Here is a 23,860-nt window from a genome sequence, read left to right as displayed (position 1 = left end):
TACACTGAATGAGTGCTCAACGTCAACGACTTGAGTAGTTTCTGGCATACCATCCTTTAAAATACAAGCCGACGAACACAAGATTCACTATGCAGATGGGGTAATATTCCTCAGGAACACCGGGCCAACAATTTTGATATAAATTCTCAATGATAGAGTCTGATTGGGCACCTCAAAACAAAATTAGCTGTTTATTGAAACACACATAAAGCTCAACGAAATGAGTTTGACAGAGAACCGATACATTTTACGGTAATTTCCAGAGGTTGGGCTTCCACGTGAGCAGTCCGATTGAGACCCACAGTTTACGGAGTTTTAAAGTCAGCTGAATTTTTTTGTTGTTGAGAAGCTTCAGTTTACTAGGATAAGCTGAAAAAACTGCACCCAAGTCAGCGATGTGCATGACCTAGAAGGATTCAAATCAGAACCGTCCTAATTACGGTTATTCATTAAGTGCTGGCGGTCTGTATTAGCCTGTAGTTCATCAGCTCTAATTGTGCGACCTTGTGGTGCTTGCCAAATGTCGCGCACACACTGATAGCCAAACTCAGCCCTAATGTGTGTGTGTGTGTGTGTGTGTGTGAATGTGAATGTATCGATACTACTTGACATGTCTTCTCATCCAACCGTGCATGCTTTGTGGATATCACGACGATTCATTATATTTCGGAGAAGATCAGCAACGAAGCGTTTTTCTGCCTTCTAAATTTCTTACAAAAGCTGTTTCGACATACTTAGTGCTAATGACTGTTCACCCTTTCCGCTGATTTGAATCAATTTGCTGTTATCTGCGAACACCCTGCGCGAAGCCAACTCAAGTTAAACTGTCCGATGCACACGCTGGACTTTTCCAGGCGAGCTAACCTGACATCTGTCAACTCCTGCCATATTTCTGCTTACAACCGTTTCACATCCATAAAGCCCACTGATCTTTGAACTTCATTCAATCCACTGTCAGGCTCACCATAGCTAGCTGCATCGTACACACTAGTTGTCGTGATGCAGCGGCTCAAACTTGCACGCCACACGTACTGCCCCCTCACTCGCGTGTCTACCCGCTATGGCTGTGACGTCACTGCACGTTCAGGACCTCAGTATCCCGCCTAGTTTTCCAACCATCCATTCTGTACGTCGCACTCCGCATAAATGTGCTCACGTACTCATCATCGCATGGGAAACGACAGGCATCGCCCTGCACTCTTTGAGAAATTTCCGATGTGCAGTCGATGATCTACTGCTCCGCCACTGCCACCAACCCTGAATCAGTGAAAAACTGTCCTTTCAAATCCTTTTGAAAGATACGAAAGCAGTCAGGTAGGGTGAGGTCGGGTTGGTAAGGTGGGTGATCTGTGTAATCAAAATCTAACTCCATCAAAAGATCAATAATTTTTATCAGCTTCATAGGAAGTGCGTTGTATTCGAAGACTTTCTTGGTTTTTCATTCGGGTTTCTTCTTTAATCCCAAAAACAGGTCATCATAATATCATGTGTTGACTGCTTGACTCTTTGGAAGATGGTGTCGTTGTGTCATCTTGCTGTTCCTCCCATGCTTTGTCCTTTCGCATAGATTTTTGAGTCTGAATCGCTTTGACTTTGAAGTACCCGAATACATCCATTAGATGAACTGTTATTCAGACTCGAGGTCATCAACAGTAAGCAGTTCTTCCCAAAATTTGGCATTATCCCGCTGGAAAGGCTGAAAAACTGGATTAGAAGTGTTCTCGTTTCCCTTCAGCATTCAAACATTTGAGCATCCTCACAGCTGACAGTTTTTCTTTGCTAAGCTGCTCATGGATTATGAACCCAGCAAGCCCCCTGGATATCTGTAATATTTTTTCATTGATTTTTGACGACCTACAAGAATCCTGTCACGAATCAGGTCAATCATGTCTAAGTTAACGCTGCCCGAAGTTGTCCCGACCGTGCTGGTCCTCCGTTCGAAAATCACCCCGCTCAAATTTACCACTCGAGTATGACGGAAGCTTGTTACTGAGCCTCTGCTTCATGAACTAATGAATTTCTCATGTTGAATTTTTCTGCGGCAATTGGATTTTGATAAATTCGCAGAGTTCACATACGAGAATTCCTAACATTTTTTGACGTGCCTAATTCTGTGACTGAAAACCAAGTAAGAATGATCTCATGTTGAATTTTTCTGCGGCAATTGGATTTTGATAAATTCGCAGAGTTCACATACGAGAATTCCTAACATTTTTTGACGTGCTTAATTCTGTGACTGAAAACCAAGTAAAATCAGAATGATACAGTTGTGTGATTTAGCATATGAGATTGTAGCCGAACACTAATTTCAATTACAGCTGTCAATTGACTACCAGGTTGAAAGACCTACGTCAGACGGAGAAATGTTCAGCTTCCCTTTATACACTAGTGGACCCCAAGTAGGACGGACGAGGCCACATGCGTTTCGCACTGAGTCAGTGGGATGCAATTTGGTCGGTGTAAACCAGACAGAAGATGGCCAGATGGGCAGTTCTAAGGTCATCAGGATGTCCAGCTTTAGACTCGTAATTGTCAGGCCAGTCGGAGGTACAAATAGAGATGAAAGATAAGTTAACAGACCGCCAACCAAAATCAAGGACATGGAGCGGCGAACCAATTCAGGCTCCCATAATTTAAGTCGGTTTTACTTATCCGGACAGCGAGGGCTATCTGAAACCGATATCCTGTCAACACAGGCACATACACACACGCGTATCGTAATCCGGTCAGCTGGGTCTTGGGACGACCCCAAGAAGCCGGCCCTTGAGAGTTTGGATCGGCTCCAAGCGTGAGCATTGTTCACCAGGTGACCCGTTCCAGGCTTTGTCGTGTGCCTCAGGCATCTGCGGTTTCAGGAGTTGTTTCTTCTATGAAGAGCTGTTTTGGGCCATATCATCTACCGTTTTCAGTGACCCTGGTGTACTCTTAGCCAGTTTCAGTGGAATCCAGTAAGGCTAACGGTGAATGCTCAACCTGAGATTTCACAAAGTATCACAGGTAAATGATAAAAAACACTTCCAGATACGTTAAAAACTGTCCTGAACTACCATCAGTGAACACTTCACAAAAATAGGCGAGACGCGATTTCATCACATTTGGCAGTGGGGCTAAATGGAAAACGCCCCCACTTAACAGTCCACTCAGAGTGCTGTATTTACGCACTAGTTTATCAGCTCCCGCCTTCAATGCGCAACTATCTCCCCGACCTCCCCGAGTCATTAGTGAACGAAACTGTGACAGCTACAACCACCGTATGACAATTGCGCGGTTATTACAGCTGACAATGATGATGTGATGATAGCTGACAATGATGATGATGATGATAATAATGGAAAACCAGTCAATCGTGACTGCGCAATACTTTCTGTAGGCGTAAATTTTCACCTGGAACCAATGCATAAGGTAGACTTGGCTTTGGCGATTAGATGGTGAAGAAAGTGAAGAAAGTCGGAATAGGTCCCCAGATGAATAAGCAAAAAATTATCAAAATGTTTGATTTCTAGGAAGCCAACAAAGAATTCATCTACAGTAAGGCAGTTAGTCTCATTAAAAGGACAACAGATTGGTAAATTCGGTGAGGGATAACATAGGTAGTGCTAAATCTGTGAACAAGATTGAGTTGGGCGAAAACACCGTAGGTTTCGTGCTTATGCACGGCGTCCAGAAAGGACGCTGTTCCACAAACAACTCGGTACTGATGATGATGTGGTGGACTCATGGAATGGCCGAAAATGTCCACAGTGGCAAGTTAGTAATAGAACATTTCAAGTTCTAGACCACTGAACCAAATTTAGAGTGTTTACAGTTCGATAGGGTGCTACGCAGAACAAATCCAAAGGACGAAATAATTCTGAGTCTGAAAAACTTTCACAGACAGTTACTAGTATGCTTCAACAAGAAGACAAAACTCTCGACTGGTCCTGGTAGACGTAAACTTGAGTGGAGAAAGTGAAGGCGCGAGAGCACAAGGGTGCACAACTGTAGTTTGTTCAAACAAAAAAGAACCTAAAGCGAGGAATGCTGGAGTGCACAGAAAAGCAAATAAGGATGGAAACGGTTGTACCGTAAGTCTGGAAAGCCAGACACTTGACCAATGAACAAAGCTTGGATGTGAGGGGCCAAATGAGGCCGCCTGAGAGAACCATACTCAGATGTTTGACAATAATTCTGGTTTTTGTATCCCGCGATGAACTGAAGGGATGATCTGTGTCTATTGTAGGGAGGAACTTACGCCATGCACTTTGATATGTAGGCTTTACCTTAGCACCTTTCCAACAGTGGAAACATTTTCAATGGAAAAGCTATTCTTGATGGAGACTTTTTAGCTGTCCGTGCTCACTGGGAATCATCGGCAGTGCACATCTCACGAAGTCCAAGCAGCCCCGAACCCGCGACCTCCCGCCAGTAGGTTGAAAAATTAACCGTTCTACCAGGAGTGGCAGTTAGTAAACAAGCAGATGTTAAGATATTATCACAGTCCTTGAGTAGTAATAGCAGTGAATGGTTGGGAGCGCATGCCTTCCAGGCTTAGCTTACCCCATAGTCCTATACATTTCTACCGGTATATGTGGCTTGACAATACTGTCATTGGTGGAGGTGAATGTAATGTACAGGTTTGACAGACTTACAGATTCTTGGTTAATTTTGTGCAGATCAGAGTAAGAAGGATACAAATTTGGTCACGCACCAAACAGCTGATCCAAGATCTGGTAGATGTAATCATTCAGAACCCCAGTGACACATCTTTTGGGGGCAGTCTTGTTTCGAGTTTAGTTGTTTGAGTGAGGTCACTCACCTCTGCACTACTTCCCACTGTTCAGGAGTACTGCCTCCTACTCAGTAGCTGCTTGAGCAGTGAAGAAGAGAAGTAGTTAAGGCTGATGTAGACAGTCTCAACAAAGCGACATGGGTCAAGGCAAGGGCTGAAATAGTTAACCAGGTGTGGATAACATGCTAAAGCATCAGGATCATACAAATGGAGACATCGGTGGTGGGAACCACGTGTTTCAGTTGCCATCTGTTAAACGGTAGCTTGCTATCAGCTTGTGTGAAGTTTCCGTCAAACTGACCCTATGGTTCTCCTCGGAGTGTGCCTTGAGGAGACTGGTCAGAGTAGGCACAGGACCGCGTCTATGACCCAAGAAGATGTTGATATTGTTCGATCAACACAGTGCTTTTTTGGGCCGCTAGTCGTGTGGGGAGATGTTCACCACAGATATCAGGGAACAACTATCAAACCTAGTCCATTCTGAACGAAACGGGTTCCTCGCCAAATACATGAATCTGCATATGAATTTAGTTTCCAAAATAGCCTCAGTTGAATCCCTCATCTGTGATATCCTTCAAATGAATGTAGTGAACAAAGGCTGCCTAATGTTCCAGTTTTGACGATTTTAGAGATGTTGCAGCATTTACAGTTATCGTGTATGTGGGATCCCCAATTGGTTATGAGGATGTGCGCGCACTCTTGCGTGCATAAACACAGACTGTTCGGTTCGGTTTTTGTAGGTTTATGTCTGAAAGGGCAGGTAGAGTGGGCTCGTACAAAAGGAGGCGCCACATGTACTCAGCGCTGTGTGCTTCAGGAATAGGCACACCCTTTTCACTGTTAGAAAAAACACCAGTGCATTGTTGGACTTGCCATTAATGTTAGTGAGAGACACGTGCATAGTGGAATCACACCATAGGTGTGGCTCAAACTAGAGTCACACCAGGGAACAACCGTCAGGCCTACTCAAGTCACATTTGGTCTTTTACATGAGGAGCGTTTCCTTTTTGCTAAGATGCATAAGTGTGGAAGGAAACTGGCCCTTGCGAAGGGACGGTACTTGTCTATGAATAAGGGCTTACGAAGGGTCACAACCACTAACTTGAATATGTCAATTCTCCGCGGAAGGTGCTCGCTTTTGTGTTCCAATTTGTTTGACGATGCACACACGAGAAATTCTCCTCACCTATTTTTGTACGTTAAAGAAATGATAGACAAACGAAATGCGTATGGTTGTTTGCTTCTTTCCTTGAAGGATCTAACCGGCTTCAGTGAAGCAATTAGGTCTACTGAGTGGTCGCTGAGTGGGGAGACCAGTTGAGTGAAGGATGTCTCGTTATTGATTCACCTGAAGCAGATCGATCGGATCAAATTGCGTAAGCTCACTGAATCTGCAGTTCACTCGAACACATGCTGCAGTTAATCGGCTGTGTAACTCTACCTTTCAACTAGAGATTTATACATTAGTATCAAACTTCTCTGTTGTCACACTGGTTTAAAGGAGAAACTGTTTGGCGGAAAAATTCAACTGTGAATCTGAAGCTGTTGACTAAATCTACTCCAATGCTTGAGGCCATTTGTTTCGATTCAAACAACATTATATCCTACTTGATTATCCTATTCGCTCAGTGTTTATCCACTGAGGGTACCTGCAACCACATGCCTTTCTATGAATATTCCACCGTCTATTCTGCAGTGCCCAACACAGACAGGAATGACAAACGCATATGGATTGACGATGAATCGAAGGCATCGGAAATGGTATACTGGCGTGTGAAACGTGACTCCAAGGTGGAATACGTGAAGATACACAATGTTCAGACAAACACGGTCCAGCTGGAATGCATGCTAGAACCTCCACCACAGGCATTCTGCTGCTTGGACAACATTCATGAGAACGAGATCGCCATGCTGGCGGAATGCAGTCAGAAAGTGTTCAAAAGTATGATCACCGAAAATGACTATAGGTTGGCGTATGTGAACAGTGGAGGGATAAGTTGGAAACACTTGGTTGTGACAATATACCTGAGAACACCACAAGGTATGAGGCGATATTTTTTCGGATGGCCTCATTATATGAAGAGATTAGTCTGCTCAGAAATCGCTTCCATGGGAAACTTCGTCAGTCCTCGTCGGTTAGAATGGTTCTTCAGTGGAAGCGAACAACACAAGTTGACCTATGCACAGTTTTACGCAGCCCAAGGAAGAGTACTCGCTGGTGAGACTATCATGCTCTCGATCACTGCTTTTCTCAGACCTGGAGATAGCCTACACGCTTATGTGGTTAGTTTTAACGAAGACCATGGTTCATTCTCACTGACTGCTTTGCAAGGGATTGCAGAACGCCCTGTCCAATCTGATGTCTACCAGTTTACGGAAAGTGTTCAACTTATGCCCGATTACACAACTATGGTCCGACAAAAACAGTTCGGCCACAAGCTTCGACTTGAAGATCGAGCCGTACTAGTACTGGCTGGTCGTGTCGGATCTCGAGAAGAGAAAATTCTCTATGACTTATTCCACAATTGGATAGTCAAGAGAAAACCGGTAGAATTTGTGTGGTCCGAATTTCATTCTCCTGGAATTAGAATTCTTCCAGTGATGACTGCCGAATATTCGGTCGCCACACCGGGAAGAACAATAAAAATTAGTGTTTCGGTAGAACAGCTGGATAATATAATTTGTTCTCGGTATGATAAGAAATCAGGCACATACGTGGTTACAAAACGTCTCACTGCATCGTCGGAAATTTTTCGAATATCTATGCCTTCTGTTATTCCCTCAGACACTGGCATCTATCAGTGCGGCCTTGGAGAATCTATTGGATCTTCAGCTAGCGTATGGGAGGAATTTGAAGAGGTTAGTTATGACGAAGACAAGGTAACAGATGCAGGTGGGAAACAATCGCCAAAAGTTCTTGACCATCAGATTGTGATTGTCTTACCAGAGCAGAGGCAATTAAGTATCGGTGTGGAATGGCGGATCGCAGTTCCAGAGGATAACTGGGCACCAGATGAAGAGGATCCAGTTCATGAACGGGATATTTTTGTGTTCACAGAAAAAAATCCTCCATTCATTGTGTGTGCCGTCACCCTATCCGCGTATTACGACAACTTTGAGGGTCTGACGGCGACTGACAGAGTGGTAAATCTTCCAGTTGCAAGCAAGCTGACCATGGTTGACTCTCAAATACAACAGTTACCAGATGATAAAGCTCGCATTGTCAGAGCGTACACCATCGATTCGCACATCTTCGGGGATTCGCCCAATCTACATCGAGCCAGTTGTGTATACCAATACACGCCATCCATTGGACTTGCTCGGACAGATTATTTCACTGACCCTGATAAGCGCACACTAACAGCAAATCTGTCGTTCTATTATGTTCGCGCGTTTGAACCGGACATTTTCGGTATGACCATCAATACATCTAGCCCTGGGGTGACTTCGGCCTTGCGCCAGTTCAAGTTGATGCTCAATAGGACCTACAACACGCTTGACTTCCCAAGTGTTTCAACACGTATTTCAGGAGAACTGAGTGGCGCATTTCAAGCAGTTGGTCGTGATTCTGTTGACAAGATATTCATATGGACAGCTTCAGGCATAGGGTCGGATCTGGTGGAACTATGTAAGTGGACTAAAACAAAACTGACGTCAGATGTTCCAAAAACTCAACTGTCAAACGTGACTACGCACGGTGAATATATGAATTTATGGCATTACCAATTCGTCTGCCAAATACGTGAGACAGCCGGATGTGTGGTGCTTAGTGCTATCGACACGGATAGAAAGGTCATGGGTTCGGAACTTATAAAGATAGCAGAAGTTTTACGTCCTGTTCTTTGTAATTTGACTGGCAATACTCAGTTGATGGAGCTTCCACGGTTGAATCTACCCACACAGATCCATCGACTCGTTGTTCTCAATTCGGAGGTCACGAAACGTCCAGAAGTTGATGGGGTTAGGCCAGTATTGGATAGCAGTTGGATTACAGCGGACGAACCTAGGCTGTTGGACAGGTTCATTCATTCCGGTCAGCGAACATGGCGTGCGGTGGATTTCCATAGGTCAGGATCTGTGACCCGATTGCTAGAGGATACCTACGGATTTGATTTGCATGCTCAAGTGGAGTCTTCAAACGCATCCTTCAAAATCTGGGCTGCTTACAAATCCAAAGAAGGTATTTCTGTCTGGGAATGTGATGCGTCGCCAACAGAAGTGATGGTGACCAATTCTAGTTCAAGCCACCCGTTCCTACTCAACACATCGTTTAGCTGTGCACTCCAAGCGGAATATCAAGCATTGATTTTTCTTGCAATCAATGAGCATGTTCCTAAAATAGAGAGGAAGGTGGAAATGGTTTTGATAAATGAATTGTCGAGAATGATTTCCTATTGGTTAGCGAACCCTAATAGTACAGTCGCCATTGGTGTAGAGGAGTACATCCCTGTGCATTTCACCTATCTCATACAAAAACTGAACTTGGGCTGGCATGGTATCGTACCTGAGAGTACTGAATGGTCTATACTTTTGTCTGGGACCAGAAACTTGGAAGAAACATGGCTTCGGTGTTGGCATTTTCAGTTAAATATGTCTGTGATGACCACACAAACGTTTGATTGTGGACAAGCAGTAGCAAGTTTAAATTCCACTTCGGCTAAGCCTGGAGATTCTGGTGTGTATAAGTGTATTAGGGGGCAGTGTGGTCCAACCAATACAACAACAGTTGCACTGGAATCGCGACTTCTACTGGTATACCCTACTGTTGAACGAGTGTACACCTACTTCGCATACGTTAATAAGACGTTAGATGAACTTGTCAGTGGTGCTGAGCAAAAAGAACGCCCCAGATTGGCAGGGAGACAACCAGGCTTTATATATTGCATGCATGCTTCACCCAAGGGATACATACCTCTGAACAGAGTTAACTTGCGTCTGATGGCCAAATGTGATGGGAAACTGGAAAGTGATGAACTACTGCCATTCCACCGGGTATCTTATAAATCATACCAGAAAGAACATGGACTTTTTGATTTGGCGCAATATGATATCACGCAACATCGATTTAAGAACGGATGTAACTTGGTAATTGCAAGATGTTTTCTACAGTTTCGTGATGAGCTGGTTACGGAGTACAACATGAACGGTATCCCAGCAGAGACAATGTCATCATCGTTATTGGTAGAAGTGGACAATTTTTCGAATCCTGTGATTTTTCGTGAATGGATAAACACGGAAGATTCGAACTTGAGGCGAGCGATCAGTATGGCCACATTGGATCCTCTGTCCTATCTCCAGATTCAGGATGCTGTAGAGTTCCATTTTCACGAAGCTAAGCAGCATACTCTGGACTTTTACGTGTCTCCTCGTAACACTGCTCTGGCTGTTCATCTTTATTTTAACGATGGCGACTCGCTGCTTTTAACCACATGTGTTTCAGTCTCTCGGCAGATGGTAACTCGGGAGTCTGCTCCGCAGGATATGATAGGCCATTACGAAAAGCTACAGGAGGCGATTGACAAACAGCTGTTGTTGGTACGATTCAAATGTCATATCAAACCAGAACATGTTGGACTGAGTATCATTATTCACACGGACGCAAAACATATGGGAGAGGTTGAAGAGACAATCCACCATTTGGTTCAGTATCGGGACAGGCATACTGCCAAGATGATTCATGGATGGGGCTCGCGGCATTTGTACTTGAATCTTGTGTATCAAGTGCCGAAGCCGCCACCGAATCCAAAAGAACGCATACCGCTATCTGCCTCGGTTTTGTTCAATGATGACCCAGAAGTTCCCGAAGTTCCCATGACAGATGAGGAAGTAAACTGTGGCTGATTGTGATAGGTTTAAATTGATTCATCCGGATAATGAAAGTTTTCAAGCACATAAAACAATCGTGTTGTACCATGCTAGTGCACGTCAAGTCGTTAGTTGTTGACTGTTTGGGTTTCTGGAAAAACTGCACTCGGAATAGATTTGTTGAAGCGTAGGACTGGATTCTTTTGCATGTGAAATTCTCGGTGTGTCTGACCGTCGATGACAGTCATTTGTGAAGTTATTTGGTCGAAACGGTGAATCAATGAAATCCCAGATGAACATCCCGTTTATGATGTTCTTCAACTGAATGTGCTGCACACAGGCGCCTCATGTTTCGGTTGATACCCTCTTTGATTTAACGCAATAAATAGTCTTGAAAGAAGCTACTCATAACGCCTCTGAAAAATCGTCGACGTCTCACTGTGGGTTTCGCTGTTTTTGGGGTGCACCGGGTAGGCAAGTAGAACACAAGGCTGAAGAAAACTCGGGATCGCGCCAACCTGATGAACTGCAAGAATGGTGAAATCGGTCGTGGGTTGTCAGTGAGTTTCCAGTAACTTTATGAGTAGTGTTCCGTCAGGATACTATTCATGCACCGCGCGCAATTTAAGCATTAAATGGGTTTCTACGTGAATCAGTTTTATGGCCCCTTGATCTCAAAGTAACGTTCCTCAAGGCAAAAAGTCACTTTTCCAAGAAAATACAAGGAATCCCACTGGTAATGTGAAGTTGAGTGGAAACTTCAAGATTTTGAAAATGTGAAACACGTAAGAAACAAATATAAGACCACTGTGAGTTTTCGGGTTCTACAGTGGCTGATGCTCACACCTTGCAGAAAGAAATATTAACTGAACATGAAGATACTAGCCTTAAACAGTATCGAGTATTCGGATGACTGAGCTTCCCTGCTGAAATAGGGAGACACGAGCGAATAACCGGACACTCGTCATAAACGCGTATCACGGAGTGAAAATAATAGCCTAGGTGAGGAAGCTTCATAGTCGGAACTCGTCTTCATCTTAGTTAAAAGTGACATTCTGGTTGAAAAATTGACAAAAGTGATTTGCTTTTAGGCGATCCTGTTATCTAGAGGTTCGCCTTGGCCTCACACAGGAACTTGGCGATGGCTTTGACCGGCTTTCATGTTGCGGTTTCATTGCACCGATTACTCTGGTCGGTGTCCAAATTCTAGCCTGTGTTCGGATTCGCATGGTGCCCCTTGTTCAACCAGAACGCAAAGTGAGGAGCCTTTTCGATATCTCACCATCAGGTCAGTACTCAACTGGTGGTTAAAACAGGGACAAACAATGATTGATTACAAAACTGAAAACGCGGAAACATGGACAACTGGTTTTCAGTGAAACCCGAGTTGCATCGAATTGGATGTTGTGAGGTGCCCTAGAGCGTCGCTGGCCTAGTGAGTGGATCGATTCGTGTCACGTGACCAAGGCAGACCTGAAGACCGTACAAAGTTTGGTCGTTTTTACCACCAGTTCGATTGAACAAACGGACCAGAAGTTTGGAGAACCGGACACATTGGATAGTTGGTAATGTGTTGGAATATTCGTAGCTCGGGTGTATTGGTTGGTAATTGATCAGGTGGCTGTTGATCTGTTCGCCGAGCTTGGCAATTGATTTGCAAACGTTTCGTCACCATTCGAGGAGACATCTTCAGTGCGCTGAAGATAGTATCATTATGACACCATGATCAGTCAGTATTCCAACAAGCCGATGCGCATATTCGTGCATTTTAAAGCTCATAAGACATGCTAACCGTACAAAATAGGAAGGTTTCAGAATGTCCTGTGTCCAGTCCAAGTAGAAACCCTATCTTAGACCTCTGGGGGGAGATGAAAAAACAAACAGACACAAAAGCGGTAATGACAAAGAAGTTTCTATGAATGTTTTCGTTGTACTTCCTAAGAGTAGTTTCTTCTCCACCAAGAGTTCTAACCAGAAGACCAAATGAAACAGCGTTAGTCAAGATCTATTCGTCGATATCATTAAACTTGATTAGTAAGAGTATATAAATCCTAATCACGCCTTCTATCTGTCGTTATATTTTCGACTGTGTCCAGTATGCTAGGCGGTCCGGCGTTGACTTTGATCGTTCAGTCTCATAAACTAGTTGCAAATCTATCGAAGTAAATAGTCTAAAAGTACGCGTACTCATTTGCGTACCAAATCTGAGACACGTACTTGATCGTACTCATCATGGTTTCACCTCATGGTGTCAAACACTAAGTTCTCAGTCGCACCCAAAATTGGGTCCATCAGTCGATCGGTCCAACACAGGTCACTCACTGCATGCTTTCTCACCGTGCTGCCGAAATTCACATTCTCATGCAAGGTCACGACCCGACAAGATACCAGGTGGACAAGTATGGTCATGCACTGTCAGGTCTTTCGATCAGTAGCACGAAGTGAGTTGGGGTCTTTAGTGAGCCATTGTTAGCCGCAGCGCCACCTTGCACAAGTGTTGTGTTTCCATATTATCCTTCAGTGCTCATTTGTTCACTGCAGCCTACGCAGCCTTCAACCTACCTTCCGTCTTGATGTTGGGTACCAAAAACTAAACGATTGTTACAACAAAGCGCGAGCGCAGTAGATTGAATAATGTGATGACCAAGTCAGAACATCTTTCATGATAGGTTTTGTGTCCACACAACACCACATGAGCTGGTTTTTTTTTGACGTCATGGCGATTTGGGCCGCTATGGAATCTTGGATGTTAATCCTATGGGTTTGTGCAATTCATTGAAGTTCTGTAAACAACCACTACCTATACAGAAGGCTTTAATTATAAAGTATGCGATAATAGTAATCGACTGATTTTTCGTGGTCTATGCATCACTAGACTTTTCTATCACCAAACGAATTAACCACGTGTAAATTAATCTCAGGTGAGGTTTTTTGGGAAGAAAATTTGCAATGCTATTAAGCGACGCCATCGTTTTGTCTTAGTGAGATCCGAAGCCGGATCGATGCGCAGTCATAACATTTCACTTTCATCTAAGTAATTTTCGATTTCTCATTGAAGCGAAAGCATAGAAAAATTCACGAAGAGTTCAACTAGACGAGTTATTCCGTCCATTTCAAGAATTATCAGGTGATCGTAGATGCAGTCCATCACCTAAACCTGTTCATGAGTGCTTCCCACAGGACAGGCGTCTGCAAGCCAATCCTGAACAGACTTGAGTCTTAACGAAGTACATTCATTGGCAAACAAATTTGATTCTGCGAGAGACCCACCTGGAGCCCAGCTGAATCGCTCGCTTATGATGTCTTTAAGCAACTGAATGTGCTGCATCAGGCCATCTTTAGGCGTGTTACATCATCTAACTCATTGGGCTTTCTGCTTATATGGGCGGATTAATTCTCCAAGCAGTTCCGCAGTGTGCATACCAAGCATGATTAGCCGATGAGGCGTGATTCTCGATTTAATCAGCTGTTGATTCAATTGGAACGACTAAAGGATAAGATTTATCTGACTAATCTCAGTCCACACAGAGGACAACAGATTTGAAAGTTAGGTTGGATGTTAGCTGAGGAGATGGGATCTGGTCCAAAAAAGCTCGGCTGTACGAGGTCATTTGTCCCCATCCGGCAGGTGCAGAGGGAAGCGCTGTGGAAACGTTGTACTTCTATCCTTCATCAGTTGGTCAGATCACTGGTGGCTGAGTTGTCCACTGAGCTTGTGTTGAAAACAGAGTAGGAGAATACCATGGATGAGCTTAGCGAAAACTACTTTGAGAATGATTGCATAAAATGCTTGTCTCTTCGTTGGAGAATGCATTTGCAGTTAGATCACCAAAGTAATCCAAATTCAGTTAAGGAAAGGTCTCAACCTTTGAGCTTCCACTGTCACTTTTTCTATACGTTTCGCTACGTGGAATATTTCAGCGCCCCCTTTCATAGAATGAGTGATCTCATCATGAGAAAAAAGTATACCCTGAAGGATAGAAGGACAGATGACGTTTTCCCCATCATGTTCTCATCGTATATAGCTTGTAGTTCACATACTGTCATTCCTGTTTCGGACGATAGCAGAGCAACATTTTGCCAAATTTCACAGAATACCTTATTTTCAGTGGGATACAAAGATCAGAGGACACCGACGTCTTTAACAAAGTTGTTTTTGGTTCGAGGAACCGGATGAAAGTGAACTGGAACGCAAAGCTTGGGAAGCAGGTCACAGAGTCTCAGACCGGTTGGGTATCTATAATGACCAACCGATCGACTGCCAGTTCAACGGTGTTTAGTGACTTAATCGCCTTTGCACTCAAATATGACTACCTTCGATTTGGTTGTATCGTGAATCGACTGACGAATCGTTTTTAGCCGATCTGTTGGAACTCACTGGATTCACATTCACACCACTCTCTTTCGAACAGTCGCACTCTTGATGAGCTCTAATAAGAGCGAAACTCGAATCTACTGCTTTGTCCTTGGTACGAACTCACCGGAATACTTGCACCAGGACACGAGGACGACTGTTCAAACGAGGGTGATGTGAATGTGAATCTAGCAAGGCCATCAAGTGATCTAGTATTTACCGTATATGCTTCCCTGAGGTCCGTATTTTCAATTAACTGATTGGTGATCAAAATTCGCTCTGATCTTTCTTTCACCACGCGTAAAATGTTAATACAAGGCTGCTTTATTCTTCATGAAAGGTTTCTGGTCTGGTGAACTGGATAAACACGCGAAAACCAACTGAAAAGTCATCTCGTACGGCATTTTCGTGACTGGTGTGCACGCACGTTCAACTCACCAGTTGGTTTATCCTAAAGTCAGGCTGTCATAGATCCCCATTTTTCTTGGGGATTGTCAGCCATTTTCCGGGTGTGTTACGTCACAATGCCAGCAATTCCTTTGCTGTGCTATTTGAATCGTGTGACTGACTGCCTACGTTTTTCAATCTTCATTCCTCCAACTGTCCAACGGCTCCATTTGTATTCCAAGGAAGCACCGAATTTCGTTCGTCATCATCTTGTTTTGTCAGTAACACTGCCAAAAATAGACCACTTTAGCCTAATTAGTTTTGTTGATGGAGATCGCGAGGCATATTATTTTTCCAATGGATGAACGATGGAATTTTCAGTGTCATGCTTCTGGGACATCCGCTGTCAAGGTGTTCCCTTTTCAATCTTCATCGGCGTTTAGTACCTCGTTTAAATTTTACGAGTCTTTTCTGACTATTGACCATTTTTTCGCGAGCAAGCCGACAAAATAGAACCAAAATAATAATCGTTCGGCTGTAATACTCTGCCTAGATGACATGCCACTGGAAGAAAACACGAGGACTGAGATATTGTAAGGTTGCCCAGACATAGACAGGAGCAATCGAGATGTAGGAATTGGGTTCGAACCATGGACCTTCCGGACACTGAACTATTTCGAGCTCTGAAGAAGAGGTGCGGAATTACAACTTATCCTCTAACCTAATTCTCAAAACTAGAGGGCTACGGATAAGTAATTCCAGCTCAACAAGATGCGATTTTTTTACGATGAGATGTAACTAAACGCTACAGTTCATTTCCTTTAGGTGGACAAAAGTGTCCCAATGAGTTTGTGTACCTAACTGCTCCCACGAGCTGAAAATCGTCTCTGGTATGGAGGCCCGACTGAGCCTAATATAACAGTTTGTTGCTGATAAAGTAAACAGGACGAAACAATAAAACGAGAGAGAAAAATGTAGTACTTTGGTCAGGTAGCGGACAATAAGACAAGGACCATTTTGTTGTGTTTGCATTAAGTGGGCTGTCCGAAAAGCAACATCAAATCGACACTTCCTCAATGAGTTTATGCCATTCACAGTTTTGATGATACATTAAAACCCAGTGCGTTTTCGTTACTGAGAAGGCTGGAGTCATTTGGGGGAAGAGGGAAACAATTACTTGTACAAACCTGTCCGTTGCATGTTATCGGCCATCAGCTTATCAGTTGTTAAAACAGAACTGTGGGCACGAAAATTCCGCGCCAAGCGGATAGTTGTTTTGAGGTGCCACATCTTTCGTGGAGTTTCAGCTGTTTGAACAGAAGAACCTTTGGCAACGTGAGAAAAAGGTCGGGCGGAAATGACAGACCCTAGAATGTGTTTACCACTCAACACGTGTTTGTGAACCGCACCTGGTCTGAACACGAACAGCCATTTCAGAAGTTTGGACAAGTGAATGCAATGGACCAAGCCTCCTGGTTTCGGCAGAGGCACATGAACATTGGTTGTTGAGCAGGTCAGTCGATAAATCGAGAAAAATTCTGAAAATTAATCATCGCTCAAAGTCAGTCCAGATGGGTGGGCAGTATGTAGAAGCGAGAAAGCCACTGAGCAGAGTAATTCAGGACTTACTGATGATGCTATCTCAAATGGTAGTGAAACGAGTTGCGGAGTTTCGCTAACGGACTTGATATAAGAATCTAATCCACTGGGACCTCGTGAGAGGGCCCACTATGCTTCTGATCGATTGCACATGAGGCCGATGTCTGCTAGCGGCAGTAATGAGGCAAGTAAAAAAATTGTTCCGATTGATTGTAAAGGAGGAAACTGTCAGTACTTGAGGTTTTTGATCGAACCAATGAGAATTTAATCTGTGAAGACATTCAACACGCATTTTTCACATTTGCTCACCGCGCGACCAGATTGCGCGGTAATCGCAGAAAGCCGGCAAAGTGGCTAAATGAGACCGTTTCTACGACTAACACAACAAAATGGCCTGAAAAGTCAAGCAAGAGTCTTGTTGATCAGGTTGGCGAGTGGTTGGATACAAAGGCCTGAAACTATTCGGTCAATGTGCTGATCAATTAGAACACACTCGGTTCACTAAACACCCGCTTAGCCGTGTGGTCTGGTTATTCGAGTGGCCCACCTCATGACACAAGGCTCCTCCGGAAAGTAAAACTAGCCGTTCTGATGAGTTCGACATGTCTCAACCCGCTGAAAAACAAGCTATGTACCAGGGAATGATTCATTTATAAGGTGACGCCCATCAAAACCGAGGCTGACTATTAAAACTGAACCAAAATGGAACCTTCTGCCAAAGCAACACATCGAAACTTCCTTGATAAAGACTCTGTTCAGTTCATGCAAGAGTTGAACAAATAGCTACTCAGTATGAAGCGCCCCCATAAATACTAAGATGAGAACGGAGCAGTCAAGCGCAAACGAACAGCAGCATACACAAAGAGGCAGTATCGATCAGGCCAAAAGCACATAGGTGAACCATCGATCATCCGTTCAACACTCCCTAAACCAACAAACCCAATGCAAGCATGCACCATAAACGGAACTCGGAAAGTGGAAATATGATGCTTTCAGTGGAAGGTATGAGCTAGGCATCCTACTTCGAACGATCACCAAGCTCCCCACCTGATAGACATATGGCAGGTAGGCGAACAATCGTGACATATCTGAATCGGAGGCATTTTCATTGAATCAGAACTTCGATTTCCAGCCGGTCTACTAGCTGATATGTGGTCTGCCAAAACCGAAATACCAGATTAAATATTTCATTCTAGGGGAAATTTGATTAGGTTGTGAGGGGGTGACGTTAGAAGTATGAAATCCATGTTTGTACACCGACAAACCAATGTGAACGCACAAATCGTAAAGACTGGGATTGCATTTGTCAGTTTATGCCACTTGCGGCGTCAAAAAGGCATCTTAATCGGTTTCAAAATCCACGTGAATCAGACTACAGTATGAGTTGTATTGTTGTAGGGCTAATCGACCTGGCCACTTGAGGTGGAGACACCTCAAGGTTTCTGACCACCGCCGTTTCAGAATTACAGCGGGAACTGGTAAATTCGCAATTTCTGAATTCTGAAATTTTTCTAAATCCCTTGGAAGAGACAGAGTGAACGGAACGGAATCACACTGAACAACCGAGGGAGCCATAGATCTTGGTTCTTCAAATGACCGCCAAATCATTCCCAAAAGTGAGTATTACCATGGAAATGCCCGGTATTTTTTCGGGTAATCACTCTGACTTAGATACGCATTCACAACGTCAGCTGTTGGAACACGACTCAGTAGCAACGTGGATGAAAGGTTACCAAGATATAAGTCAGGGTTGCTCAGAATTTATCGGATAATCCTGTCAGCATTATTATACAGTTAAAGTTTAACCAACTGTTGCAGAAAAGTTTCATCCATAATAACTTACCATCATTTCAGATTCACTCTACGCCTCATTTCTAAAACAATGCGGGAACTTTCGCATTCAGAAAAGGTGAATGGGAAACAGTCATTGAAGTGGTTTGGAGTACTCAAAAGTGTAATACAGTTCACGAAACCAACAACAAAGGACCCCTCCAATGGGGGTATTTTAGTATCTAATGCATCTGCTTCCTTCAAGAGACTAATATGGCACCAGGCTACGAGCGTGACCAGCTAGCATCGTGCATAACCTGTTGAACGCCCTCCGTGAAGTATGACCTTAGGCAGTCCGAATCCAGTGGTTAAAACTTGTGAGGAATAGAGTTAAATGGGTTGCATTTTTTTTTAACTCGCCTAGTAGGGTTCGAGACGTGACCTATTTATTCATCCTGAACGAAACTTGGTTACTTCACCGTGGTTTTGGGTTGCCACCTATCTGTCATTTTGCTTGATGCGTCTGCCTTCCGTTTGGTTTCCGTGAGTTTGATAAAACCATCACTTGATGAAGGCCTGTTTTTCACTGTACCTTCATTGACCGGCTACCATTTGTTGTTCCGAATATTGGTGAATTTGTATCTCATAATCAGTGGGGTGTTTTCAGTTCTCACGAAGCAGTTCAATGTGCGTTTCGCACTGATTACGGTCCATCCGGCGGATGTAGTAGGCTTCTCCACGTGACGCTGTCGTTGGCAGTTTCTGACACTGGAACTGCCATGCGGTTTTAAGTTAGCTGCTGTTTATCGGGGCTGTGGAATGAACCGGTAGGTCCGATAGGTTGTTTATGTTGAGCATAAGTTCTGTGGGCGATAGTGATGAATTTTTTGTGGTTTCATAGGACAGTTTTCAGGTATTTTACAATGCCTGCTGGAGGGTGGGTCGAGAGCTTTTCTCGCAAAGCGTAGCAAACCAGAATATCAAAACGTGACAGACTATTCATAAGGTTCTTGTAAGCTCTGCGAAAGTCCACAGCCGGTTTCTTCCTTCTTGGGGCTTATCGGTTAAGTGCATTATCTTAGTGTCCCTCAACCTAATGTTATGTTTTAACCTAAATACTCTCATTTGCACGAGAATTTGGCGTTAGAGAGTTCGGCGTCAACCGTCCCTCTACTAGAAGGGAATAGATTTGTCGCTGCACAGGACGCTAAAATGAAATACATATATCCATATTGATTTGTTCCTCATTAATTTAAACAACAATTTTGAATTTGGAAGCTGGTAGATGAAAGCATTCTATATTGGCTGGTTGGTACCAAATCACCGTTAACAAGGGAAGACAGCTTTTAAAGTCAGCGAAATGGGAGTTAGTCAGCTGAGTCTCCAGCAGGAACCAGAATGGTAGGCAGATGAGTGAATTTCTCAGATTTCGTGCCATTCGGGTTCACGTAGAACATAATTCTGACGGGAATTCAAGAAATACGCCCATCTGGTGATCCCCAAGGAGGGTCACACCGACCTTGGGCTGTCGCATGAGAATTTTCTTTCACAGGACGGGGCTCTACATCATCGTAATTCATTTTGGGAGCTGTCGGTAGACGTTCGGTTATTCCAGCAGTCGACTTACCCTCTATGAAGTGGAGCTCAATGAATACGGTTCTTTTGGTCACACTGTTACAACTAGGCGGTTTGAGTCACACTTCACAGCTTCGTTCAATCAACTCCTGCTCCAGGGTATTACTGGGTCCCCCTAGTTTAACTTCATTCGAATCTGGTGTGCGAATCCGGCGTGCCCATGAGAACAGAGTTTTGAAGGTGTTACACTTCCGTTTCAAAGGATTAAAGCATGACAAATGCGTTCACTACCCCGATCATATAGCATTTCTTTAAAGGTTATACTTAGCCGACCCGTCGGGTCCGCATGTCCAAATAAGAGAGGCATTCGTCAGTTTTATTCATAGCTGAGATTCAAGTAACCGTTTTATTGTGCTGTCGTAACAGCCTTGCTGTCATTTCAGCGGTGTTCTTGATGTATGGGAGTGTGATTCGTTTGCTTGCGTTTTTTGCCGTTGCATCGCTCGTATTTGGCTTCCTGGGTGGTCTCCAGGTGAAATTCCTTGTGTATCTATTTTTCTGAAACAATTTGTGTAGGCGTTTTTCTCCTTTGATCTTGGATTCTGTTGTGCTGCAATGTGTCTCGATCCGTTTAAAAAGTGTCCTAAATGCAGCTTCGCTTGTGGCATGGTTGCTGTGGTAGCTGAGGGTTTGGTCCGTGTGTGTCGCCTTTCTGTAGACTTTAGTTTGTAGCTGTCAGTTTGGTAATCTTGTGGCGAGGAGGTACAGAAACGCCAGTTTTCCGTTGGTTTCATCGGTTAGTACAGAAACGCCAGTTTTCCGTTGTTTTCATCGGTTGTGAAGTTGATGTCATCGAAAACGTTGTTTAGCAGTTGGCTTACTCGTTGCAGTTCGCTACTTTTGCTGATCACAAATGTGTTGTCCACGTAACGGATCCATATTTTAGGATTTATATCCGGAAACACAATTTGTTCCGATTTTCGCACCATTGCTTGCTATCAAACAAGACCAACGATTCACCATGATTCGCCGAAGAAGCCATCACTTTGCTGTTGTAACTGGCATCAATTATACCATCTTGTCAAACAACATTAGGCACTGGCTTTCCATTATCTGGGGCGGCCGGCGGCAATGGCATACAACCAAGATGAATGAATTGGTTCTCAGTTAGAAACGTGGGCACAAAACCTATGCAAACCACAGCGAACAATGAACGAACAGACCTGTCTGCGTGCTCACGAAGCTTCATTCGGACGAGTGACCTTCGAAATGACCTTCACTGTCGAAGGAATGGATTTCGAAATCATCACAGTGCATTGATCAGTCGTAGTACGAGCTGTGTGTTACAGCCTGTGTTTAGATGTTTCAGGTTTGTTGACAGGCAGACAAATACACTATGGTATCCGGGTGCCCCGTTTCAAATGAAGTTCAACTTAATCACTACACTGCCTCCGACCGAGTTTTCACTTCCGTACTGACGATGTCAGCTCGACTAGTGATGAAACGTTTGCAATCCAAATGCCAAGCTTGGCGAACAGACCAACAGTCAATCAGCTCACCCGAGCTACCCATATTCCACAACATTGCCAATTCACCAGTGTACATGGCTACCCCACAAAAACTTTGAATTCGTCTTATTACTGACTGCGTTTGTTAGTTGGCCTTTTGTAATGCAATCCTCAAATACAATCAGCATCCTCTGGAGCGACAACTCAAGGGTATTTGTTGTTTGCGTTGTGATTTCTGTTGAAAACTCATCGTTGCATTCACTCGGTGAATGGTACAACCACTGCAGAAACCGAGTACAGCGTTGTCCCTTAAAAGAGTGTTCTCCCAAGAAGAGCACAAAACGTCTCGCTCCAAGATTTTTGGCCTCTTGAGAAATTTGAGTTATAAAAGAGGGCCACTTAGGCTGGGAATTATTTTATGTTCATGTGGCCTTGTCCGTTCAGGATATGCACTCAAAAGCCGATCATTTGGATGTCAGTAACGTCATTTACGTCACTAAGCAGTGTCAGGATGCCCTTAGAGTGACTTTCACAATGCCACTACTGATGACGGGAGTCATACCCCCATGGGACTCATTGCAGGACGCTCTCGTGTGCACAGATGGGAATCAAACTACGACCAGTTAAGACATCCCTTAATAAAACAGCTGACATATTGTACATGCTTCGTTGTTGCAAATCCGAAATTAAACATGGTAGATGTTGTGTGGCTTTATTCAAACTGGCTTGAAACGTCAACTCAATCAGCAGTAGGTGAGATTTCTCTAAAAAGTGCGGCTTCTTTCAAGTTTACGGCTCACTGTGAGTACAGCCCTACTGAAAGAGGATGTCGATTAGAAGCATGGGTCTAAGTTGGGAGATAGGGTCAGCTTCGGGTACACTGGCCTTTCTAGATTGCATGACACATAAGGTCGTGCGAAAACTAAATACCACAGTGTACGAGAAGCCAACAGCCACTGAAGCAATTTTGAACTACTGGTCTACCCATCCGAGGTCGGTGTTCACCAGTATTACCTTATCAATGTTTACGCATCTTAGGGCCCCTGCACAGAAGAAGCTGATCGGGCAGCGGCCCAAACTGAAGCAAAGAACAAACTTCGGGGTAGTGGCTATCCGGCTAGGTTGATTAGGCGTTAATTGCGAAGGGTCTCGGTACTGTTTGCGGACCCAAGAGGGAATGGATTGGGACTGCTTTATTCCATATAAATCAGGGATATCGCAGGTAATTCGAAGAATTCTAAACAAGGCTAACATAAGAGTAGCTTTCAGATGGGAAACACCGCGCTGTGCACTGATGCAATTGAAGGATGGCTTCCCAGCAATCAGCGACTGTGTCTACAGAATTAAGTGTTTCGACTGCACTAAGGTCTACGTAGGACAGAAGGCCAGGGGACTGCACACCAGCATTGGAGCGCGTAGGAGAAAAATAATCAGGCCGGTGAGAAACGCCGGTGAATATCGAGCATTCCTGAAAGACTTGGCAATGGCAGAACGTGTACTAAATAGATTTAGAAAATGCTGGGTTCTCTAGGCAAGGACTACGGTCCAAGTTACCGAGACTGATGGCGGAGACGGTGGGAATCACCAAGCATCCCAGTATAGATAGGATAGAAGTTGAGCGCGTGAAGAACAGTTTTGGATCGGTCGAGCCGACACGTGTTGGTGTACGCTTACCAGAAGAAAGAGTCCTCAACGCCGAATTGCACTTAATCTCACCTCCACTCCTCCCATACAGACCAACGAAATCTACCAGTGGCACCCAAGGTGAATCATCAGTTGAGCCACCTTGAAGTGGAAGATTAAGGAGCGAAACTCGATCAAAACTAATTTGAATCTCCCCCAGCCCATCAACTGCAAGATGGAGCTGATCAGCCCCAAAATGCAATTGAATGCAAAACCTTTGCGGTTTGAATAAAACTTTTTGCACCGAAATGTTACATTCTGTTCGGTATGTGCCCAAACCAAAAACCATCCTAATCTACTTCCATATTTTTGCGGCTCACCAAATTTCATTGTTCACTGAAGCAATCATACCACTACTGGAAAAAGCCTGGTCGATTACTCTGCCACCACCACTGAGACCCCGGGATGCCT

At 44.1% G+C, this 23,860-nt stretch overlaps 2 protein-coding genes across 2 annotated transcripts; both read left to right on the top strand.

Annotated features, from left to right (window-relative positions):
• Positions 1–6,331: 6,331 nt before the first annotated feature.
• On the top strand, positions 6,332–10,609 carry T265_05951 (hypothetical protein; the record flags this gene model as incomplete). Its single annotated transcript, XM_009171098.1, has 1 exon — positions 6,332–10,609. The coding sequence occupies one exon, from the start codon at positions 6,332–6,334 to the stop codon at positions 10,607–10,609; it is 4,278 nt and encodes a 1,425-aa protein (XP_009169362.1).
• A 2,061-nt stretch (positions 10,610–12,670) lies between these two features.
• On the top strand, positions 12,671–21,884 carry T265_13912 (hypothetical protein; the record flags this gene model as incomplete). The annotated part of the gene is made up of 3 exons (XM_009171112.1): positions 12,671–12,735; positions 12,887–13,031; positions 21,640–21,884. Coding segments are annotated over 3 exons (453 nt in total), but the record flags the coding sequence as incomplete, so codon positions are not given.
• Between the last annotated feature and the right edge of the window lie 1,976 nt (positions 21,885–23,860).

Source organism: Opisthorchis viverrini (genome assembly GCF_000715545.1).
Source record: "Opisthorchis viverrini unplaced genomic scaffold opera_v5_118, whole genome shotgun sequence".
Taxonomy (NCBI): domain Eukaryota; kingdom Metazoa; phylum Platyhelminthes; class Trematoda; order Opisthorchiida; family Opisthorchiidae; genus Opisthorchis; species Opisthorchis viverrini.
The sequence above is the reverse complement of the archived record's forward strand: the minus strand, read 5'-3'. Positions and strand labels throughout refer to the sequence as shown.